This window comes from Cebidichthys violaceus, unplaced genomic scaffold (genome assembly GCF_023349555.1).
Source record: "Cebidichthys violaceus isolate CVI_PGR_0920_01 unplaced genomic scaffold, fCebVio1.0.p SCAF_8, whole genome shotgun sequence".
Taxonomy (NCBI): Eukaryota; Metazoa; Chordata; class Actinopteri; order Perciformes; family Stichaeidae; genus Cebidichthys; species Cebidichthys violaceus.
In genome coordinates, this window is record NW_027176964.1 from 10,065,451 (window position 1) to 10,089,165 (window position 23,715).

Consider the following 23,715-nt stretch of genomic DNA (forward strand, 5'->3'; position numbering starts at 1 on the left):
ATCTGATTAGTTCTGAAAAAACTCAGCCGAGACACTGGTACCACTGGTTACTCCTGCGTCTTATCTCAAGCATGTTACATAAATGAATATATGTTGTAATGATGTATCATATATCACTACTAAAATGTTCTGCCCATGGTATAAGAAGGTCTCCCTACAATTTATACAAACATGTATGTATTTATAAATAGTATAAATAGCTGGAAGAGCTGCTCTGTTTGGAATACAAAAGATCACTCAGATACCACCATTGTTGCAAGCAAACTTAATCAGAATACAGAGTTCATCTGCCAAAAAAGCATTAAAAGCAGCTTAGCATCCAATGAAATATTGTTTGTTTTAGAAGGGATAACAACCCTGTGATTGACCCCACACTAACCGCTAACACAGAGTTGTCCGGTGTGGGAGTTATCTGTGATTTTGTCTTAGAAGCTAAACCCTTTCACAGAGTGTTTTGCGTTCATGAAAGGTAATTGTAACATGACACTCGATGAACTTACAGATAATAAACAACTCTGGTTCCCCTCAGCTCCATGGCATCTTTCAGCTCATTGTTTTTGTTTTACAGCCCGCAACTTTATTGCTTTGGTTCAGTCTCGCAGCCCTCATCAAAATAATTTCCAACAGTAGTAGGCAGCTGTTGTGGACTAGCTGGTAAACATTAACGCTTACCTGGTGGAAAGAAACACAAATCAAAATTAATGCTGATGTTTCTACATGTCTGCTAGATGTGTATAATAGGTAACTGTTTGCTATAGCTACGGCTAATATTGATTATAAAAATGATTTAATAAATAGGGTTTTAATAGAGAAAGGCGAACGTGTGTATTTGTGTGTGATCTTTGGACTGCAGAGATGTGCACATATGCAGTACCTTCATAAATCAATGAAAATAATTTCTTCTCTCCCTGAGCACTGTTCTAGCTCTTACCTGACAAGGTAAAAGAAAATAACACATCAAATCGGCCTCATAATGAAGTTTAGTATTAAAACTATGTCATTACCCCTTTTGGATTAAAACCAGAGATGCTACAAAGTTCATTCTTATCAGTTAGCACACCTACATTTTATTGTTTTATAAACTTGCTTTCATGCCATGGAAGTTAATGTTGTCCCAGAGCATCCAGGATGGCAGCTTGCCATGAAAGCCCAATAAAGTCTATTCTCTGGAAGATATAAAAAAGGATTTATTGGGAGACAGCTTCGCCATACAGGACATGTTTATTCTACAATGTGTGAAGCCGTCGTAAAATAATAATTTGTAAGATCAATTCATCAATTAATTTTGTTTTTAAAGAGATCTAACGATCGCTCTCACGTCACAGTTTTCACGTTCACATTGATCAATGTTCAGCAATGTGTCACTGAGCTGTGCTAAAATCCTAATGTGGTTAGTCATAAAGGTCTCCTTGGTGATCTCGCCACAGAGATGCGTAAAACATGATATGGTCTCCGGAGCGGGAAGAAGTCTATAATGTTGGAGCCGTTGTCATGGCATCACAGACCCCTGGCTAAGCCTTTCAAAAATGTCTTTGTATCGGTTCTGTTGAGGTGGGGGACACAGGCAAGGGCCTTTACAATGGTAATAAATAGGCAAAGAGCCAGGAGACACACGCAACAATTGAGCTGAACTGATCCCCTAATAAAAGGGCCCCTGTGTGTTTGTGAGTCTGCCAGTCTCAAGAGAACGCATGGAGTGGAAATATAAATCTCTTCTTAGACAGACACATGTAAGTATCAGCCTAGCACCAAATTGCAGAGGCTGGTTAGATTCACTTAATTTTAAAGACACTTCTAACCAAACAAAAAGAGTTGGTTACAACTGAAATAAATCTTGACAATTCACCACAGTTGCCTCATTTATAGAGTCGAGGAAGCTGCATTTCATCTAGCGAGTACAAAATCCTTTCAAAGACTAATCGGTTAATGTTTAAAGTTATATGAACCCACCACAGATAAGACACTTTGATGCTGTTGCAACTATTGTAAAACAATCGGTGGGTGCTAGAAAAATCATTTGTTGCACTGAATAGGTTTGCATACCTTTCCTTTACAGAGATAAAGGAGTTGAATACACAACCGAGATACATTGTTCTTTATTGTTGTTGCTGTTGTTATTCACATAGCTGTTACACCAAAATCAATTTCACAAACAAACAGCAGATCTGTGCAGTTTGCCTATAGGAATTCACTTGTTGACGTCCTGCCCAAAATTGATGATCAGTGGTGAGGAAGGGCATGCAAATGTACTGCTGTTCTTCTGTCACAGACACGTGCAGAATAAGAGGATATCCTATGATGGTTGTTGGAAAAATAAACAGTTTCACCTTCTAACTCGCTAATTACACTCCCACTGTGGAAGTCAGATAAGCCAAAAACCGTTACAGCGGTATTGGACCTGCTAATGCGTCCTATCCTGAGCAACTACAGTAAACATTACACCTTGGATATTTCATAAACAAATAAAAATGACAAAGAGGCAGCAGGAAATTTCTGGGATGTCATAATTCACTTGTCTTTTCTAACAATATGGATGTTGGATGGATGAAGGGTTGTTACGCCGCACTGGTATTGGTGAGAAAAAGTGATCAGTCACACGGTAAACAAACTTAAGATCTTAAGAATAGCCCATGAATGCAACATGCCTGAGAATCTGCAAGAATTTATGTTTACGTATAATTTTCTGTTCAAAGAATAATGAGAGGATATTAGGCTAATTAATCTTCATTTTGAGATGGTTCAGGTTGGTTATATAATCCAGTGTGGGGCGGCACACCAGCGCACTGACCCGTACTTGCTTTACCAGCAGTCCCATGATTGTGATTTGCTAAGAAGCTGTTCACTAGTGATGAATTCAGAGTGTGTGCAAGGGTGCGAGATTGTGTATTTGGGTGTTTTCTGGGCAATGCATCCTGACAGTCAACATGGTAAGGAATCGGAGCCCTGGCAAATCATTTAAATTGTCTCTTCTGTCTCTGTCCGCTTTCACACGCTTGCAGCTTCATTCCTCTCCTTGTCAGCGGGAGGCCATTGTAAAGACTGACCTCTCTTGATTAAAACATCTGTGGAGGGACAATTTATCAGCCTTGTCCACCAAACGATTTCTCTTTTTTTTGTTTTTATTGTAGCCTTAACAAAAAGTTTAATGATGCATTAAGATATGATGCAAGCAACAATGTGTAATATTTGTTTTGAAGATTGTTTCCTTTGGACACAAAATACCTTGTGACCAAACTGTAATTAGATAAGTTTGAGCAATTAGTAAAATGAGTTCCTGACTGCCACAGACGGTTTTGTGGGTCACTGGGCTTCTGCGTTGTCCATGCTCCTCAACCTCAAACCCATCAGTCGGTTTGTTCAACCACCAACAAACACTCAGAGAATGTGTGTTGTTTGATCCTATCTTCCCTTCTTTAAGCTCATTGCTCCACTTTGTATTGCTTTGGGAGAAACGGTGTGGCAGGATGAGGAGACTGACATCAGAAAGAGAGAGTGAGCCAAACCAAGCTGTCCAAACCGTCTTGTCAAGCTTTTACTAAATTACTTTTGTTATTTATTGTGGCCTGACAATTACAACCATAAAACATGGCTTGAAAGCAGATCTAATATTTGGAATGGCATTTCCCAAACCACAAGTCGTCCATCATGTCCTGGTTTCAATCACAAAGGTGGATTTAGCCCATTTTTATGTTTAGCTTTCTCTCTCTGCTTTTATTTTAATGCAAGAATATTGATATCTCTGTAATGCAGATAGGAATTGGAAATGAACTGTCGTCTTGCATGACGCATTTTTTATTTTCCTATTAAAGAGGCGATCTCCATCCTCTCACATCCACCCAACAGTAAATCTCAGCTGTTGGCTGCATATTCAAATGTTGTAATATTGAAACAAACAACAATGTTCTGGAAAACTGGGTTTCACTCAGCAGTACTTCACCACTCTTTAATCAATCTGCAGACTTTTATTGTAGTTGGTTCTATTATTTATGGCTTTACGTACAATCTGCATGCATGGTTGGATTATTGTAGCGCAACAGCAGCGACCTCTGCACATGGTATGTGTCACCTTTTGAACCTAAATACCTGACAAAGTCATGTGATTATCAAGCCCACTGTGACCTCCTCCCCTTTGGTGTACTTTCTGCTGCTGTTATTGTCATCGGTTCCATTAGCTGGAAATGTTAAAGGCTTTCATAACATTTATTTCAACTCTTACATAAATTACTCACACAGGGCTGCTAGGTGTGTTTATACGTTGGGTGTTTTTAGGCATTCTGCACATTCCTCTACTTGTGGTCTGAACAGCTCACAAGTGACAAGATATGGTTTAGAGAAGATGTAAGCTGGAGTAGTCTGATGAGATGCAGAGATAGCAATCATGTGGTAAACTGTGAAATATTTGTGCAATGATTTACCATAATGTGCAAAGTTTGGCACCTCCCTTAGTATCATAACAGGCCCCACCTGATGGTTGTTGATGTTCATCTTCTGCGCTACAAATACAATTTACAATAGTAAAGTTATTACTGTTTATGTGAATGGTTGTGATGAGTCACACTGGGGGTTTTTGTTGTTCTTTATGTGGTATTTCTGTTTTATTTCGATTTCTTCCAGCATTGTCTCAGGAAAGGGTGAAAAGGAAAGGCCATTAAGTTTGTTTTTTTAATATTAGTAAGTCATTACTTGTGGACCTTCTCTGCTTGCAGCTCGCTGGAGCTCACTGCTTTTAAAGTGTTTGAGAAAAGTTGGTTTGATTGACAACATGACAATATACTATATGGCTCCAAATCCCATCTCTTTTTGACTGTGCACTGCATGCAACGTTCACCACTCCAGCACACATACAGTTTATTCAGTGATCCCATCAAAAACTCTTAACGTAGGCCTCAGGCCACACCTACCTCTGGAACTTTTTGCTCCAGTAACACTCCTGTACACTAGATCCGGTTATGGTCTCAAGAGCATGTAGTATAATTGCGTCAGAGCCGACTTGGAACAAAATGTGCACTAACAAATCTAGTTTGAGAGCTGGTTTCAGAAATGTTCCTCTATCCAACCACATCGATCTCTTCAGTTCAGGATTTCACTTTAAGAAGAAAACCGTGTCTCCAATTTGAGTGTCGAGTAACAGATGAGAGGCAGTAGCTCCTCAGTGCATCAGTCCTCACTTATTAGCAGGGTAACCATAACCAAACGCCTGGATTATCTTTAAATTATTATAATCTATCTTTTTACACTCTTTTGATTAAGGCCAAACAATAATATAGAGGCAAAACAGATTTTTCAGTTTGTTTGTTATTTACTACATTTTTGCATCTTGGCTAAAAGAGGAGGAAAGATGATGGGATTCTTCTGCCTCCATTTTTCTTTTCCTATTTTGTTGCACTAATAAAATGCTTCATGTTGGCTACCACACATCCTTCCGGACATTATCTCAATTATCAAACAAATTAGGGTTTAAATCGGTTTAGCTAATAATAATTCAGTGCTTTTTCTTAACTTTTAAACAGCTACCAAATGTAACTTGAAATGTAAAATGGCCCCTTTAAAAAATGCTGCTTTCATTAAGTACGCCTGCTAATAAGCAAGGGTATCTTAAAAATGAATTATGTGCAGGACTGAAGAGGATATGTCATCAATCCTTGGCAACAAATAGTTCTTATCTACATCCTGTTCCTGGGCAGCGAAGTACAGTACAGAAAAAACCCCAACTGTTTTAGGTGTGTCCCGGTCCAAAATTTGATACGTGATATAATATGAAAGACAAAACAGATATTTCTATCCATACAACCCTTTGCCCCAATGCTCTTAAACACAAAATAATATGCAGTTATTGAGCTGGTGGACGTGACAAATACATTACAAAGTAAAGACGTCAATTAAAATACATCTGAAGATTCAATTCCTTTTTATCTAAGAAAATAATGTAACAAGCTACACTGACTGACGCTGACACTTATTCATCACGCAGTACTGAGCCAAGTAGCATTGGTCATTGTGGTTTCCAGTTCCATGGAAGTGTAAGATATCCATAGCAATGGTTTTGCGTTTTTCGCTCTGCCACTGTCACTGTTCTGCGACGTGCCAAGTGTTAGCCCATTGAACTGGTAAGAGTACAAGCTGGTACAGTTGATAATTAAAAGGTCATACATTTGTTTAAGGACGGAACTCTCCCTCATCTGCCTTTGATTCTGCATAAAAAAGAGTTAGTTAGACACTCTGTGATGCAATGACAGAGTGTTTCACAACTATATGTAATATACTGAAAATCCTTCAGGTTTCATAATTTTGTAGTTGCATAACATCAGTGGAAATGGTGTGTTTCGCTGACACAGTTAAATTTGTTTAACTTGAATTAAATCAGACATTTCATATCCTTCAGAAATAAATAAAACAATAAGCTTGTTTAACCATCACTAAGAGACTTGCAAACAACCAAAGTAGTAGCAAAATAAATTCCATGACAGATTTTGCAGTGATCTGGCTGCTGTTTGTTTGTCACACCCACTTGAGTTGGGGGCCAGGTGCAACAGGAAGCTCATTTCTCAAAGTTGATGTTTTACCCTGCTCCAAATTTTTGGAGAATTATTGAGCAAACATCCGTTCAGTTAATTAGTTATAGTTGCTCCATCTACCAGAAATGTTTCCCATTTCCAAAACTTAATTCTCAGCCCACTCCACAGAATTTTATGATTTAGTGACATGCTACATATTCTAAATGGTTTGTTTAGGTTGATACAATCTGTCTCCTTTAGTTGTCCTCTTTTGCTTGTTTTACCACTGAAATCCAATTTAAGATAGAAAAAAAGCTTGTATTTAATTTGTATTGGCAATAAATAAAAAAAAATTTTTTTATTCTCTCAACTTTTATTTTTTCTCTCTCTTCGTCTCAAAGTGTGTCTCAGAGTTGGCATATGCAAGGTTTTGGGTAGTCTTGTAAAAAAACATGAAAACCTTGTTTGTTGAGAAAAGGGTGAGATCTGAAATTACTTTTTGGGAGTTTCCTGGCATTCACTCTCGCTTTCCCTTATGTGCTGTCAGGGATTGGTGTAGATAAGTCCACAGGAGCGCACAACATAATTATACAAAATTAAAAAATGTTACAGCTGAAACACACAGGACATATTAAACTTAAAGTGCTCATGATTCATCGCGAATTAAAGCAAAAATAATTTCCGACTGAAATCTCACAATGACAGTAAAACTGTAAATGCTTGTATGAATGGAAAGTTTATCTTTGGATACAGCTATTTCAGGACCCAGTTCTATTACTCACAAAAGTCCAAAGACCAGAGTGTGGCGTACAGAGAGGTACTGGGAGAGGGCTGGAGGACAAGCAAAAGAGGAAGGAGGGTGAGGCAGCAGAGGGAGGGAAGTGGGAGCCCAGTCTTTTGGTTTTCTCATTAATTCAGTGTGGCCCTCTCTTTCAGTTTTTTTTAAAGCCCGCCCACTGACCATTATCAGCACAGGCCCTATATATGCAGGCTGCTGCGGTTGTTTGTGAGTACACAGGCGTTACAGAGCTCAAACCCACAGCCACCCTGCCACCACCATGAGAGAGTTCAAGAGCAAAGACTTCTGGAGGGCCGTTCTGGCCGAACTGGTCGGCATGACCCTTTTCATTTACCTGAGCATCTCCGCAGCTATTGGGAACAAGAACAACACCAGCCCAGACCAGGAGGTGAAGGTGTCGCTGACCTTCGGACTGGCCATCGCCACGCTGGCCCAGAGTTTAGGCCACATCAGTGGAGCCCACCTGAATCCTGCAGTTACCTTCGGGATGCTTGTCAGCTGCCAGATCAGCGTGTTCAAGGCGGTCATGTACATTGTGGCCCAGATGCTAGGTTCAGCTCTGGCCAGTGGCATTGTGTATGGGGCACGTCCAAACACCACTGATGCACTGGGGCTTAACTCTGTAAGTAAAGATTTGTATGACTGCTGTTGACAGAACATGTGATACTGTGTGATTTAAAATCAGGAGCTCTAAAATATCCCACTCTCACCAAGAAATGTGATGCACTGCAATGTGATGCAACAGTGTGTATTTAAAGCACCTTTACAATCTAAAATGTACGTCCCAGTGAAAACTTAGACTTTAGTGAGGATGTGGGTACTTGATTTGGCACCGTTTGTGTTGTTCTTTGGACATTCTGTTATTGCTTATTATTGAATAGTGATGACACATGATGAAAGCACACTGAACTGCAAATTACTGAAAGAATCTGCAATAAAAGTAGGCAAAGTCAACCCTTTGACATTTATTGTCACTTGTTTTGGTAAATTATTAGTTGGGTTTTTTTGCATGCTAGAATGCTTCGCCTCTCTTTGACCTATCTGTAACAGCTGTCTTCTTATCAAAAAACGTGTGAGTTTCGAGGCATGATATCACTGTGGAGAAACTGCACTGCCCCCATACATGGTGTACCACAGCTAAATAATTCTGAATAAAAATTATTCAAAAAATAAAAATAAACAATGTGCCACTTTAGCCAACTTGCTGTCAGGCTTGCAGGGCGACGCCAGCATCTGCTAAATGACAAGTGGTCACGATGGGAAACTATCCATCTAACCGACACAAATTGACAAACGCTTGTTGTTTTGAATTCCTCTCTAACTCTTGCAGCTCAACGGTGTCACTCCCAGCCAAGGCGTGGGCATAGAGCTCCTGGCAACCTTCCAGCTGGTGCTGTGTGTCATTGCAGTCACTGATAAAAGGCGGCGTGATGTCACCGGCTCAGCACCCTTAGCTATTGGCCTCTCAGTCTGCCTGGGACATTTGGCAGCTGTAAGTTTCACCTTAAAATCATCTCCAACGCAGTATAATGTTTATCTAGGATTATGCACAGGGAGTTTGAGCAATGTAAACAAGCAACAGATACGATAGAGCTCCTCAAGTGGAAGAGATTCATGCATTCTTGTAGTTTCAGCTAATACCCCTCACCCCTGACTCCCTTATACCACCAGATCATGTAGCTGAAGATATCCTCTTATGCTGTCTCTTCGTTGTTCATTACAGATCAGCTACACAGGTTGCGGCATCAATCCCGCTCGCTCCTTTGGCCCGGCTTTGATCCTGAGCGATTTCACAAACCACTGGGTAAGTCAGAGACGGAAGAACACAAGCTCTTTACGCGTGCCTTACATTTTTCTGCATGCATATTACATGTCAAGCTTCAATAATTCAACTCCATAACAGACGGATGATTCCATTACTAGGGAATTCTCCCTCACGAGTTAATCAGTTATAGTGTTCCTATTGTTTCATAGTTAGCCCGGCAGACACATCGACAAAAATAAACCTTTTGAACTTGAATCTTATGTGTATTATCTTCCTGTGATAACGATGGGTTCGCATGTGACAGATTAACCAATGCCAATCCAGAGATTGATCCAGAGTTTTCCATTGCAGGTGTACTGGGTGGGGCCAATGTGTGGTGGTTTAGCAGCAGCTCTTATTTACGATTTCCTGCTGTTCCCCAAATTCGATGACTTCCCTGAGCGCATGAAGGTCCTGGTCAGCGGCCCAGTGGGCGACTATGACGTCAACGGAGCCAACGACAATGCAACTGTGGAGATGACGTCGAAATAGCCCCATACAGTCAGCCACTTTCTTTGTACATGTTTATGCTCCTGTAAAAAAAAAAGCTCTTGAATTTAGTGTTTTTGTGCTATTTTGAAATGCCAATGAGGATTGTGGCCACGGGTCAATTAGTGTCTCTCTGAAGTAGAATTCACTCCTTTGTTCAACCCCACACATAAACTGCTCCGGCAAACAAGTCGAGGATGTGAGAATCTTGACAGAGCAGTGGGCTGAAATGTTTTCCCATATCAGTATTCTAATGATGAGCCATTTAATTTTTTGTATACCCTTTGTGTCTATATCACTTTTTTATTTCTGATGGATAATGTTTTGTGTGCACTCTTGAAATGTCTCTCCCTTTTTTAAGTAAATAAAACACTTGTTGTTAACAGCTGGTACTCCATGTGCTTTCTTGTTATAGATACCAAATATGAATACATGTTTGGTATCTGATGTTATAGATTAAATCTTTTCTTTTCAATGCAATCAGCACTAAGCAATCAGACATACAAACCCTTATTGAATGCAGGAAAAAAAAGTAATTGTAAATGTAATTAGAGCACAGTATATTAGAATTTAAATAATTGTTAGTGTTTTGCAGATTATTTCAAGATGAAAATATACAGATTCATCCATTGCCAGATCAATCTTGTAGGGGGCTCCAGGGCAAACGTGCTGGTGGGTCTCTTCCAGTGAACCTGAGGAGTTTAGTGCCTGAGGCCCTTGAGGTTTGCACTGTTGGTAGTCCAGTCTTGGATTTGTATGATAACAAATCAGTATACATAGGTCTGCATTCCTGAAGAGCTTGAGCCAAATGATCTAATTCATTATTTATAGACCAACATGTTTCAGTTTCCGTGTTTCTCAATGTTGGGACAATTAAACAAAGATAATGAGCAATGTTCTAGTCAGGCGATCTATACGTGAGAGAGAGCAGAATTCTTCACTGGAAAGTCTGACAAATGTGTAAAGTTGAAGAAGTAACAAAACAAAGAAACGGTCAACTCACAAAAAAATTAAATATGGATCGGAACCTGCTATCTCACCCAGACTGATTGACAGGTCTTTAAATGCTCATGCAAAGATTAGACAAGAGCTAAATCTGAGTTATTAGCGTTATCTGGTGTTAAAGGTTGATTCAATAGGTGTGTGTGTGTGTGTGTGTGTGTGTGTGTGTGTGTGTGTGTGTGTGTGTGTGTATTCAGCCGTAGACTCTCTCTACCCTCTTCAGCTAAATTTGTATTTGTGAATACACCTGCAACTTATATGGTCTAATTACTGATCAATGTCTAATCAGCATAAATTGTTACTGAGAACGCTTGTCTTGTGGTTCAGTAGTAATCTTTGGCTTAAATTTTGGACCTGGATACTCAGCTATCGTTCCAATCTCATTGTGTTTTCTTTGATTGATGGATAGCCTCTCTAGCTCAACATCCCGTTTTTTGGTAATTTTTTGGTTTGAAGTCTTGACTTTGAGAATATGTATGTCTTATCACCATATTCAGGTGATAGATAAAACGTTGGTGTTTGTATAGGCATGATGAAAAGCAGAGAATGGAGATCAGAGATACAAAAACCCAAACCCAGTGACAGTCATTATGTAAAGTGACGTACGATGCTTAATATTGTGAGTACAAAAACAACACTGATATCATTAGAAAGCCTGGTTCTGGTTACTCCCAGATGCAAAAGAGCACTGTAGAGAAGGAAATAAAAAAATATGTATATATTACTGTGAGTGAGAGATATGGGACAAGGAAATACTTTTTTGGGGGAAACATCCAGAGTCTTTTTTACCCAACAGACAGACATATGCACCTGGGACTGAGATCTCAACTAAAGCTTTGAACCTGGACTCTAGTTAACTGCTTGAGATTTACAGATGAGTCAAAACCATTTAGACAATCTTAGCTTTTTATTCACCATGATTATGACATTATGTTTTCACTTACTTCAAGCAAATAAAAGGAGGGAAAACCTTTGAAGTTCTAATAAACATGTTACTCTGCTCAGACCAGCATACATACTGATTATATACTTGACTTGCTTCCCATTCTGCACGCTTGAAATCTCTGTGTTTATTCAATAATCCCTGAGTTAGGTTGAGGTCCAGCTCTCATAACAGTCCACAATAAGAAATCCTCTCAGGGCTTCTTCAGAAAACCCCAAAGCATCCTGATGTTATTTATGCCTTGTATGTGGGTTGGGAGGATCTTCAAACTCTCAGTACATCCACATTACTCCGTTTTCGTTTGGAAACGCATATGTTTTGCTCCGTTTACACTGAGCGTCCACACTACGCCGGCGTTTTCGAGCACCGTAAACGGAGGAGTTTAGAAACGATCCCGAAGCTATAACTTATAAAACTCCGGGTAGCGTATTCGTGTGGACGGACGGAAACGCATAAGTTTGGAAACGATGCCGTAGACACCCGCAATCGACTACCAGGTTAATTTAACGCGGAAAACTGATTACAGGCGTTGCTGACCTTGTTGTCTTTACTAGCAGCTGTTGTCCAGTTAAAGTCTGCATGTCTGCGGAGGAAACAGCTGTTATTGTAGCGATCATTGAGCGGTGTGAGAGAGAGAGAGAGAGATCAGTGAGCGGAGAGAGGGAGAGAGAGAGACCCGCAACGCTGTAACTAAAGTTAAGTCTGAAAAATAAAACGTATTAAACTTTCCACGAACTGTATCTGTTTGAGTTTATAGAGGAAGATTTGAGAGAAGATCTTAAGTATCAAACACATACTTACGATCATTAAAGACTACTTTATTACTCTGGTTGCTTAGTTACAAAATACGACAATCTACTTCCTGTTTACATCGGCGCATGCCCAATGTACGTGAAGTCACGTGATATTCGTTTCCAGGCGTGTGGTGTGGACTGAGATCATTTCAGAAACGATGGCTGAAACGCTGTGTGGATGGAGTAGTATGGCTGTAGTCTCATGCTTTCAACAAGAAAGAGCTCTTTCTTCCAAAAATGTGGATGAAAATGGTTCTTAATGGAGTCCTTAGTCTTACAAAGCACCCTTGAAAAAAACCTTTCTTCAAAAAGGGAAACCCAGCCCTTCAGGAAGAGCCAATATGTAACCCTTTTTTTAAAAGTGTCAAGGTGGAAGTGGGGCTTATGAGATGCTGTACAGTAGAGTAGTATCAGATACGTATGTGCCAAATAAATAAGGATGTTTTTTCAACAAATGAAATATTGTCTGACAGAAGAGTTGGCTGGCCCATAAAGCTGCTCTTGCTCATAGGGTTAGAAAGGGTAACCTTTGTCCTTCCTGTCGATTCTCCACTTATCTCTGGCATTTACTTTATTATGTGCTGTATATTACGATACACCTCTTCCATCCTTCTGAATGAATAACTCCTTCATCCTCTCATTGATGTTATCATCTCTCATCTCAGGTATCTTCAAATATAACATTCAGGTACACCTACAATATATCAGTGGTGTGTTTTTATTATTTGATTTAAGAAGGAAAAGAAATGACTGAATTATGGAAATCAAAAGATATTTGGCAACGTGTTCTTTTATAAAGAAAAGATGGGGATGTGCTCCTTTTTTTGGATGGAGCAAAAGTGATGCTTTGACGGTTTTCTCTTTCTTATTTCACTGACAAGAAGACAAGAAGCAGCGTGACCCTTTAACCTGTCAGTCCGTTCACACAGAATGGGAGGCTGGTTTCCTTGTTGAGAATTCAAAAGGTCCCATTTCCTTCACAGCGGCATATGACTGATGTTGACTTCAATGCAGCCGACCCTGCATGACATAAGCTCAGAATAGAATAAGTAGATTGAAAGATAGGGAAACCATTCACAAACACTTGCAAAAAGTAATGGCCAGCGAGTGTCCTTCACACGTCTGATGAATGTCGTTCACACCTTTGATGTCTCATTCGCCTGGAGTTAAGCCAGATAACAATAGGATGCCTTTTAAATTCCTAGATCATAAGGAGGATAGCCTATTCTCAACTCAATTTTACCTTACAGCAATAATAATAAAAATTGACTCAAGCATGGATTGAATTATGCACGCAAGCTGCAGAGTGCTGCATGTGTTATTTTGGATGCTGCACAAAAACCTTGCTCAGTATTTTCCTTTTTCTAAAAGAAATTCTTTGTCATTCAGTTTGGTGCAGTCTTTAATGAATTGTGAATAACAGTAAAAGCCTTCTGTTTAATTAGAAAAGTACTGAACAGAGCTGGTCATTCTCACTTGGTGAAATGCAAATCTCTCAGCTGCTTCCAATCAGACCTGATTTTTTTTTTTTAAAGCCTCAATTGGGTTGCTGGAACCAAATCTCTGCTTGGGCCACAGTTATGTGTGTCACTGAAACACTGGCCAGAATCTGTTGTTTAGCGTGACGTTATTTAACTGAGAAGTCATGACAGAAATCAAAACGTGGGCATTTTGGAGGGCAGTTCTGACTGAGTCTCTGGGGATGATCATCTTTATCTTCATCGGCCTCTCAGCTGTGATAGGAGACCGAAACCATTCCTATCCCGACCAGGAGAAGTGGCATTGGCCTTTGGCTTGGCCATTGCCACATTAGCTCAGTGTCTAGGTCACATTAGCGGTGCCCACCTGAATCCTGCCATCACCCTGGGCCTCCTGGCCAGCTGCCAGATGAGTCTGCCCAGAGCCTTTTTCTACATGATCGCTCAGATTTTGGGGGCAGTGGCTGGCAGTGCCATTGTGTATGGTATCAGGCCTGAAACAACACATTCACTTGGTGTTAACAAGGTAAGGCGGAATGCATGTGTTTCCAATTTTCCCGAGTAATGCTTTCCTTAATGGATGGCATGTGTTTCTCAGATTGAGTGGCATTCGAGGAATTGCCTCCAGCCTGATGCAGTTTTCCTTGTAAAAGCAAGTGTCAACTCCAGACACTGTCTAGTTTTGTGTTCTAAGATTTACCCATTTTACAACTGCTGGTGACAAGTTGTATAATTTAAATGTCAAATTTGAATAATCACTCTTGGTTCACACCTGGGCAGGCCTTCTCTCACCAGGGAGTGTTTATAAGATAAAAGCTTGTGCCATCTTCTGCAGTAACTGAATCAGTCAGGCAACTAAAGCATGGTCCAATTGTTTGTTTGCATGCTTGCTTCCATTTTAGGTTTCTTTCTTTTCCATGACGCAAGAGCTGCTGAAATGGAGGCAAAATAATTCCCTAATCATGGTTAACAAAAGAGGCAGAGAGTAAACTGAAGTGTTTTCTCCTGTATTGCCACTAAATGGAATCGGCCCATGTCAAGGTTTTGGTGTGGAATTCCTGCTCACCCTTCAGTTGGTCCTGTGTGTACTTGCAGTCAGTGACAAGAGACGCGATGTCGGTGGATTTGTACCTCTGGCTATCGGATTGTCTGTAGTGCTGGGACACCTTGCTGGGGTGAGCGTATCAAAACATTGATATCCTCATTTCTTGCTGTGGATTGATGATAATGGCTTGGCATAGGATGAAATCAGGCACATGTGTAATCTACTGATCCTCTGATGTAGATTACAGATCAGCTTCACAGGATGCGGAATTAACCCAGCTCAAACCTTTGGGCCCGCAGTTATACAGGAGTCATTTGATGATCATTAGGTATTGAAAAGCTGCAAATCATGTTAATACGCAAAAGTTTTGCGAACCATTTGAAATTCAGATGTGTCTATCCTGTTTGTTTTTTCAGGTGGACGGGGCCGTACCAATGAGTGCCGGTGTGGTGGCTGTGCTTCTGTACAATTATCTGCTGGCACCCAGAGATGAACCATTCAGGGAAAAAGCAAGAGTCCTGGGCCCAGTTCCTCGTACCTAACTGAGTTAGCCGGATAATTTTCAGGATAAGATTACATAAATCAGGCTTTTCGGTTCCACAAAGCAAGTTTGGCAAAATCACCATAGCAACACATCCATAAACTTGAACCTGCTCCAGTACAGGCTAACTTAAGTTTGCTGGATAAGCTTGCTACTCCCCCGGAAAAAAATGGCCGCTCCCTTCCTCAGAGATCCCATTGATGAAGGAGCGATATTTAGATTAGCTTTTTATAGGTAGAGAGTTCTTTGAGATCGCCAAGATCCGTTATCACATCATAATGACTTCTTATACGAGCGCTATCGATTCTGCCGAAAATAAATAATTTATTTACAAGACCTTCTCGAGTCATACATTGTGAACGCCGCAGCCGAGCATTGACTGTCTCACAGACTGCATGCATAGCCTTGCGCTTTTTTGTGAGTGGTACATTTTTGTACAGCGTTGGCGATGCGGAGAACATCGGGAAAGCCGCTGCATGCCATGCTGTTCGTAAAGTTTATTTGGTGCTATATACCCGAGGGTCCCCCATTTGGACGCAGAGTACATAAAAACTTTGAGAGTTTTGTGTTAAAAGTAACTGGCAGAGAACCCACGAAGAACGAATATAGTGATGTTATAGTTCTGCAGAAACCTTAGCGTCCTGGGAACAACATGAACTAGGTCACTTCTACATGAGACAAACACATCTCCCATCAGCCAAGCAAACAAATAACAAAATATCATAAATCATACTCGATATGACTGGAAAAGACCGGAGAAAACAGCTGCTACACTCCGTTAGCAACGTGCTACCTACGAACATGCAGCATGAAAAAGCATGTCCGCCTGACGGAGATTACGGACATATCTTCCATTTCTCTCTCCGGTAAACCATCGCAGAGATATTCAGCTTCGAACACAAAAAGTCACACAGCTTTCATCGAATATTGTACTCACTTTTGGTCGAATCTCAGCGAAAAAATGAAATATCTCCGTACTTCCACTGCTTGGTATGTCCAGCTGCTGGTGCTCCGTGTGAATCCGTTCGATTCGTGTCTCTCCGACACTCCTCGGTTTCTTGGGAGGGTTGGAAGCTCAGCAAATTAGATTTCAGATCTGCCATCAGATGGGACGTTTATCATTCCCATTGGCTAATAGTGCTGTCAATCATCTAGCATCTAACAGAGAGAGTGGGCTGAATCTGAAGCAGTATGTGACCATAAACTAAACAACTAAAAAGGGCTTAGAAAGAGCTTAAAACACTCAAAAAAGGTCCAATCTTTTGTCTTTTGATTCATTGAACATCAGGAGTGATACATAGAAGTGATATAGAGTGTTTTTGGATGTAAAAAAAAAAAATGTATTCAAATATTGGAATATTTAATCAGTTTTTTAATTTTATATGCTCTATATTTTATAAATGTTTCACTGTATCTATGTATAACTGTGTATAGAGAGCCTTTTTCAGTTGTTATAAGAGCTGGGAATATTTTAAATCTTGGATTTCCATACTTTCCAAAAAACAATATCCTGAAATTGCTGTTTTTCCAGAGCGAACTTTTGAATTTTCCAAGTTGTGCTGTGTTCCATCCTTATCTTATGTTAACCTGTAACATGTATACTGATATTTCCATGACTTTTCACATCTCAAAAATATATAATTTTTTTTTTTTTTAATTTAATTATACATTTAATTAGGTAGTTCTTATCTTTATTCGAGCTGAGGTCTGCAAATAGGCCTCGTTTATAAAAGGTTAAGAAACTTATGGATGTGTTCAATACATTACCATGGCACATATTGTATTGACTCACCATTCTGAAGAATGTTTTTGTGCTTAGTTTTTACTTGCTCCCATGTCCTCTTGATGGCTGGGTTGCAACAACATGGGGGTTGAAAGCACTCTTAATTATATGACAGTGTTATTAGTACACCATAGCATATCATTATTGTAGAAAATGATTAACGTGGACTCATGAAAGGAATAGAGAGAATCACACACAATTTATTTTCACTGCTTCAATTGATTGAATTTCTGATTATGAATAATACATACATACATACTGATCTGCCCATACACAGATTCGCACACACATATTCAAACTCCTACTTCTATATGGTAATCTACACATACATGTATATACACACATATATACAGTACATGATACATAAGTGCATTCAGTACATATATCCTCATAAATGTCTATTAATTCATATCAATTAGATACTCTTTGGGTTTGTTTTTATCTACTTATTCTGAAAGAGTTGAGATAATATTTTTTTTCGCTAGCAAGATCTCATTCGATGATGCATTCCATTAAGCTTACTGCCAGCAGGCACATTTAAAGAAATATAATCTGATTGATTGGGGTGATGAGGCACTTAAAATTTGCCTATACTTTTTCCCAACACATTTAACTTGTCTGCGATATTTTGCCATGCTTCTAGTCTAGCCCTCGTGGCGGTGTTAGATTTTGCCATGATTACGGTCTTGAATTCCTCATATGCGTTCATGATCATCTCCTGCTCTTTGACTTTATTTGCCATTGTACTGTTAGAAAATCATGGTTTTGGTGATCGACGCTTCCCCCTTTTGAAGTAGGACAGGCACGTGCAATTATCCTGATAACTGAAGTCTGGTTTGAATTAACAAGATTGTTTGAGCGCGGATCAACCTTTGAGAAACCGGGATAGCCTGACTTCAATCATCGGGTTAATTTAAGCTGGCTAATAGGACATTTGATCGACTTAGTTGAACCACGTACGAGGAACGGGGCCCAGTTCTGCTGTGGCTCAACACAGGAAAATGGAATTCGTGAGCCCCTTCTAGAGGATGTTTGAGAGTGGTCAAAAGAGATTCTTGTCTGAAAATTACTACTTTATACGGCTGATTTTTGTATCAAATAAAATACTTTGTCAACATCAGGAGTTTCATCTTGTCTCTAATGCTCAAATGTGTGACCTGAAATCTTGTGCAGTTTTTTTTTTCCTCCCCTCTGTACGGTGGCTTTGGGGTTCAAAACAGGACATTTCACACACACAAAATGACATCACAACATTTCACAAAACACAACATTTCCCCTCAGGAAACGCAATGACATTTCACAAAACATTTTGCTGATTGGATGCACTGTCCAGGGTAGAAAGTAACTCAGGAGCTGAAGGTGTTGCTGGCACAGAGGATCCCTTGCCAAGGGGGTCATCTTTGTCTGTTTTTGACTTTCTTTGAACAGAAACATTTCATTCTAACTCTAAAGTCTAACTTTTTACATTTAGGTGTTGTCTTGAAAGTAAAAGTGACTGTAGGATAAAGCTTGAGCTCTTCAGCTGGTTATGTGTGTGCTTGATAAGCAATGGAGTGATGTTAGAAGTTCTGCGCTGCTGGCTATTGGGCTGTCAGTTGGGCTCGGGTACTTTATAGCTGTAAGTGAATCCTATAGTTCTCCTAAATCTGTGGTTGCATTTTACAGCAATCTGACAAGACCAACTGTAGACTTTCCACGAAAAGTCTTCAAAAATGAGAATTTCAGGAGATAAATGTATGTGGTAGACGAAACCCTTGATGGAAAGGGTTACCACTTCAGCTAAAATGAGCATTGTAGGGGACAAGGGGTTTCATATAAGAGGGTGAATGAAATATAGGCACTGTTCAAATACAAATATTATTTTGCTGAATAATTTCTGTTAGTACTGTCAAAAGTGTGGACGCTTTTGCAGTGTTGTGAAGCGAATATTCTGCTCAGTGTTCGTATGGGTTGACTTGAGACCGCTATTCCTTTGCCAGTACAGACTTCCTGTGTTTGGCAAGAATAGTCATGATTTAAGACTTGTCCTCCATGCCTTGTCACATAATTTAGCAGCGTGTGTGCCAAGAAGTCAGGAAGCGTGTGCAGTAAATCACAATTGCAACGGGAGCTACACGAGTATGATGTTAAGTTGTGTAAATACATTTTTGTATGTGTAATTTTCTCACAATGTAAGGCAAGTTGCAGAGGTAGAACAGAGTCACTGCTTACATCGCTGGTGCCAAGACTAACGTATATGATGTGGCCATCAAAAGAGTAAATCATTAAGACATGCTAAACACAGGAAAAGTGCATTGTAACAGTGGTCACAATAAGGCCCTCAACATGAACAATTCTCCGAGATAAAGAACACCATTAAAAGTCCGGTTTACTTTGGTCAATCAACAAATCTTAATGCATTCGATTGTACTCTAAGGTTGCCCTGTGATTGAAGGAGTGACCTGCACAATTCATGCATACATAAGCTAACCACATATTCTATACCATTAACATAACGTGTTGAATAATTTACAGATACGTTTCACTGCTTGTATCATTCCTGCACGTTCCTTTGGACCAGCTCTGATAAGCAGTGAAATGGAGAACCACTGGGCAGCAAACACTTTGATGCTTTTCCTCTGAAATTTTATTTTATACATTTTATTTTGTCAGAGACAAATGTAGCTGATCTTAGCTCTTCATTCCAGGTATACTGGCTGGGGCCGATGTGTGGTGGCATAGCAGCAGCTCTTATCGCTGACTTTAATTTGTATTCACTAACACTAAACACAGGAACGTCCTGTTTAATGGTCCAGAAGATTAAAACGATGCAGTTGAAATAACTGGAGTAGACAACAGCAGCCCAGGGCCAAGTCAATGGGCCAGCACATTTATGAACAATATATGATTTACAGATATGCTTTGAATATTGTTATATTCTAGTTCATAGCTGTTTTTATCATACGTATTTCAAACCAATGAATATAATATAATAAAGATTATTTTTCATCCAGTTTTCATCTCAAAGATTTTTTTTTATTTGCAAAGTTCAATATAAGGTCAACAATATGTCCTTATTTACATTATGGACAGAGCACAATAAGGTAATGTATATTTAGATCATTTATAATGTATCACATACTGTATTGTTCTATTCAAGGTGTTTTGGTGACAGTCCCAAAAATGTCTCTGTGGTGAAACAACAGGACAATGTGGATCAAGTAATTGCACATGAAGCACTTTAGATTCTTCATAAGAAAAAGCTTAATTTGACAAGTTGTGGCCATCGTGGAGATTTCATGTTTGACTGTCACAAGAATGTCCTTTCCCCATCGAAGCATGCGGCTCCTCTCACATCCCGTTTTATGGCTAATGCGTACTTGATGGTCCCCACACTGTGGGCTAATCATTGAATAACCATCAGGGGACTGTACACCTGAACATTTCTCAACGGAAGCCCTGCGGTCTGAGGGACAATCCAGCCAAGGTTATTTAAGTAGACAGTAGTGATTATTCGTTTGAGCTCCGGGTCAACATATCCTCTGTGGTTGGATGCACATCTTGTGTTGAGTATTCCCAATATTGTCTTCTCCCAGGTCAAAATGTAGTATACTTTAGTTTATAAGAAATATGATTTAGCATGAAAGTATATGAAATGTATTACAAGTATAATTGTTTTGTGCTTAATATAAAGCATATTTAACATGTAATTAAACACTGTGTACTTCAAAATAGATGCAATAAAGTTCAACATCAGTTAAGTTTAACATCAAAATAAATACTTACTCTGCAATACTTAAAAGGGTATTTCAGTGTACTTTATTGTATGCTTATTGCAAAAAGTACACTAAATTGCAAATACATATAGTGGTATTTTAGTGTAAAACTAAGAAAAAAAAGAACATCTGAATACCAAAATTGAAACCCAAAATGTTATCCAAATAACGAGTATAAAGTTCAATATTTATCTCTATCCCTACTTATAATACATTAATGGTACTACTAAGTTAATGCCACACAGGCATTTTTTTTTATCAAAGTACATATATGAATACAAACACAACCAATTATTTCCTAATCATTTGAATTGTGTGTTTTAGGAGTGTATGCCTTATTTGCTTGATAGGGTAGTGAGGTCAACGCTTTGCACCCAACCAGAGAGGGTTTTTGTTGAATTAGATGAGGAGATTTTGATGGCTTTGAAAGATGGATCGAGGCATGTGTATGCATTGTGATGCCTGGGTTAGCTCGCACCCTCTCACACAATTTATTAAGCCACCTGCAATCATACAAATTGAGGTTATGAAGTAAAATTCATGGTTCTTTTGCATTTATACAACTGTGTGTCAGTGCAAAGACAGACGCACTGGCACACTGGACATTTCAAAGTCACCAGGATCATCATTCTGTAGTTTCAGCCACAATGACCTTCACTGAACTTGCAGTAATACCGGCGGTGATGACTCAAGAACCTACCCTGTGATCTGTGTAACCCTGTGATCACTGTAGATCAACGGCATTGTGTTTTCACTCCCTTCAAGCCAAGACAATGCCCTTCTCACTTAAGTACACAGCTATATTGTATCACCAGTGTCTTTGAAGACTAGAGAGGCAATATACAAATGCAAATGCAGGTCCATCGGAAATAAAGTCAACAAAGCATAAAGGTTCATTTAATGGTAGTGTATTTGTCACCTTGTTTTGATCCACCGCTTTGTGTTTTTACAGACGTTCCAGGTCACGAAACGCTTCTAGCAGCAGCAGAAGAATGGCGTTATTCAAGACCTGGTTGATTTAATTTTGGTGGAGACACCCTGGCCAAGTCCAACCTCACTGGGAAGGGAGGTAAAGGACCGACTTGACCCGGAGAATTGCATGAAATTATAGATGATCTGTAACAATGTCATCATCATGAATGGATTTTATATATATTGTATTTGCTTGTTTTAACAAATTTGTAAAGTGTAACATTTGTGTTAATCTTTTAATGTCAGTAAAATTGGTGTTTTTCTTTTTAGTAAAATGGAATTTAAAGTGCATCATATATCATTAGTGCTACTTGACATATAGTAAAACACAGTTAAATGTACTTAATATTTTGAGACACCATTAAGATACATTTACATAAACTTTTTTAACTAATAAGTATTTTCACTTTATAAGTGTATGTCAATTATGTTTTAACATGAAAAGTCACTCCAAATTGTAGTACATTTTAATCTAAATGAATTATCCACACATTTTGATTGCATATGTTTTACATAAATTAGAATTGTATTAATAGTTATCTGAATGGTGGAGTACAGCCTTTGTAAAAAAAATAAATTAAAAAAGTAGTTCTCATTTCTATTTAAGTGCACGTTACTGCCTCAAAACAGCACAGTCAAGTACACATAGAGGTATTTAAGTATATCTTTAGTAGCGCTAATGATACTGTATAACATTAGTATACAGAGTACATTTCTAGTACAGTAAAAAAGCACACCTTTAGTTAATGAATTATGTGCTCATGGAAGTATACTTAAACTAAGTGTACTTCAGTGATTTTTTTTAACCTGGGCTGTGTGAGATGATCATTAATAAAATGTCTGTGTCCCAAATAATTTTATAATGCTATGTGAGGTAGTAAAGATGTACATTTTGTTATATTGTTGGGTCCAAGTTCCACTTATTACCACCCTAGGGAGGAGAAATCCATGATGGAAAATCACTCTGATATTTAACACAAACTTTAATGCAACATTAAGCATACATGCAACAAAAGGGGAAGAGTCTATAGGACCTGCAAAGCCTGCACAAATCAATATTTTTTTTTTTACATTAATGGCAATGGCTGGAATCCGAATAAAGTTCTACATTCAGGATATACATCATTCTTTATGACCTTCCTCCCTTCAATGAGGAATATTTCTCTGCTCTGATGAATGTTACCACAACTGTCAGTTTGGTTTCTCATAAACCTCCTGTAGTGCTCTGAGCTTTTAAATGTGTCAATGAAAGAATAGCTGTGCTGATGGGTTCATCTCACTTATATATGACATATGACACTTTTACACATGATTTTTATGGTGGGAGTTCAGAGGCCGGTCATATGATGGCGGCCAATCTAAAATCTCCTTTCTTTGTGTGCTTAACCTCAGAGGTCAGAGCATTGTTTTTAGCCTCTTGTTTTGAAGCCTGTCCTCAACAACATGGACAATGCTCTTTTTGTTGCCCCTTGGTCATTTTGTCTGAGACTGTCCTTCATCAAATTATTTGGCTCATGCGTCGTGCTTGATTATTCCATGAATTGGCATCGGAGAGTGTTCGGTTGTCCTCTCATTATATTTATGGAGACAAAATAATGAATGGAGGCTCTGAAACTGATTTCAGAGTGACAAGTTACTAGTATAATATTCAATCCAACAATATGGCCTATATAACGCACATCCTGAATATTGAACAGTTTCTGTGATAGAAAACCAGTATCATTGATTTTCACTTCACAATTTTATAGTAACACATTGAAGTTGATAATCTGGAACATTTTCATTAGAATAAAAAGGATGGTAAAATTTGTATATA

The 23,715-nt window shown here is 39.0% G+C and overlaps 1 protein-coding gene and 1 pseudogene across 1 annotated transcript; both read left to right on the plus strand.

The window, feature by feature from the left end:
- The first annotated feature begins 7,486 nt into the window (after positions 1 to 7,486).
- Positions 7,487 to 9,971, plus strand: LOC137892855 (aquaporin-1-like). Its single transcript, XM_068738247.1, has 4 exons — positions 7,487 to 7,915; positions 8,624 to 8,785; positions 9,017 to 9,097; positions 9,410 to 9,971. Exons 1-4 carry the CDS (start codon positions 7,553 to 7,555, stop codon positions 9,587 to 9,589), a joined length of 786 nt encoding a protein of 261 aa, XP_068594348.1. The 5' UTR covers positions 7,487 to 7,552; the 3' UTR covers positions 9,590 to 9,971.
- Positions 9,972 to 13,970: 3,999 nt separating this feature from the next.
- Positions 13,971 to 18,208, plus strand: LOC137892672 (aquaporin-1-like; annotated as a pseudogene).
- Positions 18,209 to 23,715: the final 5,507 nt, after the last annotated feature.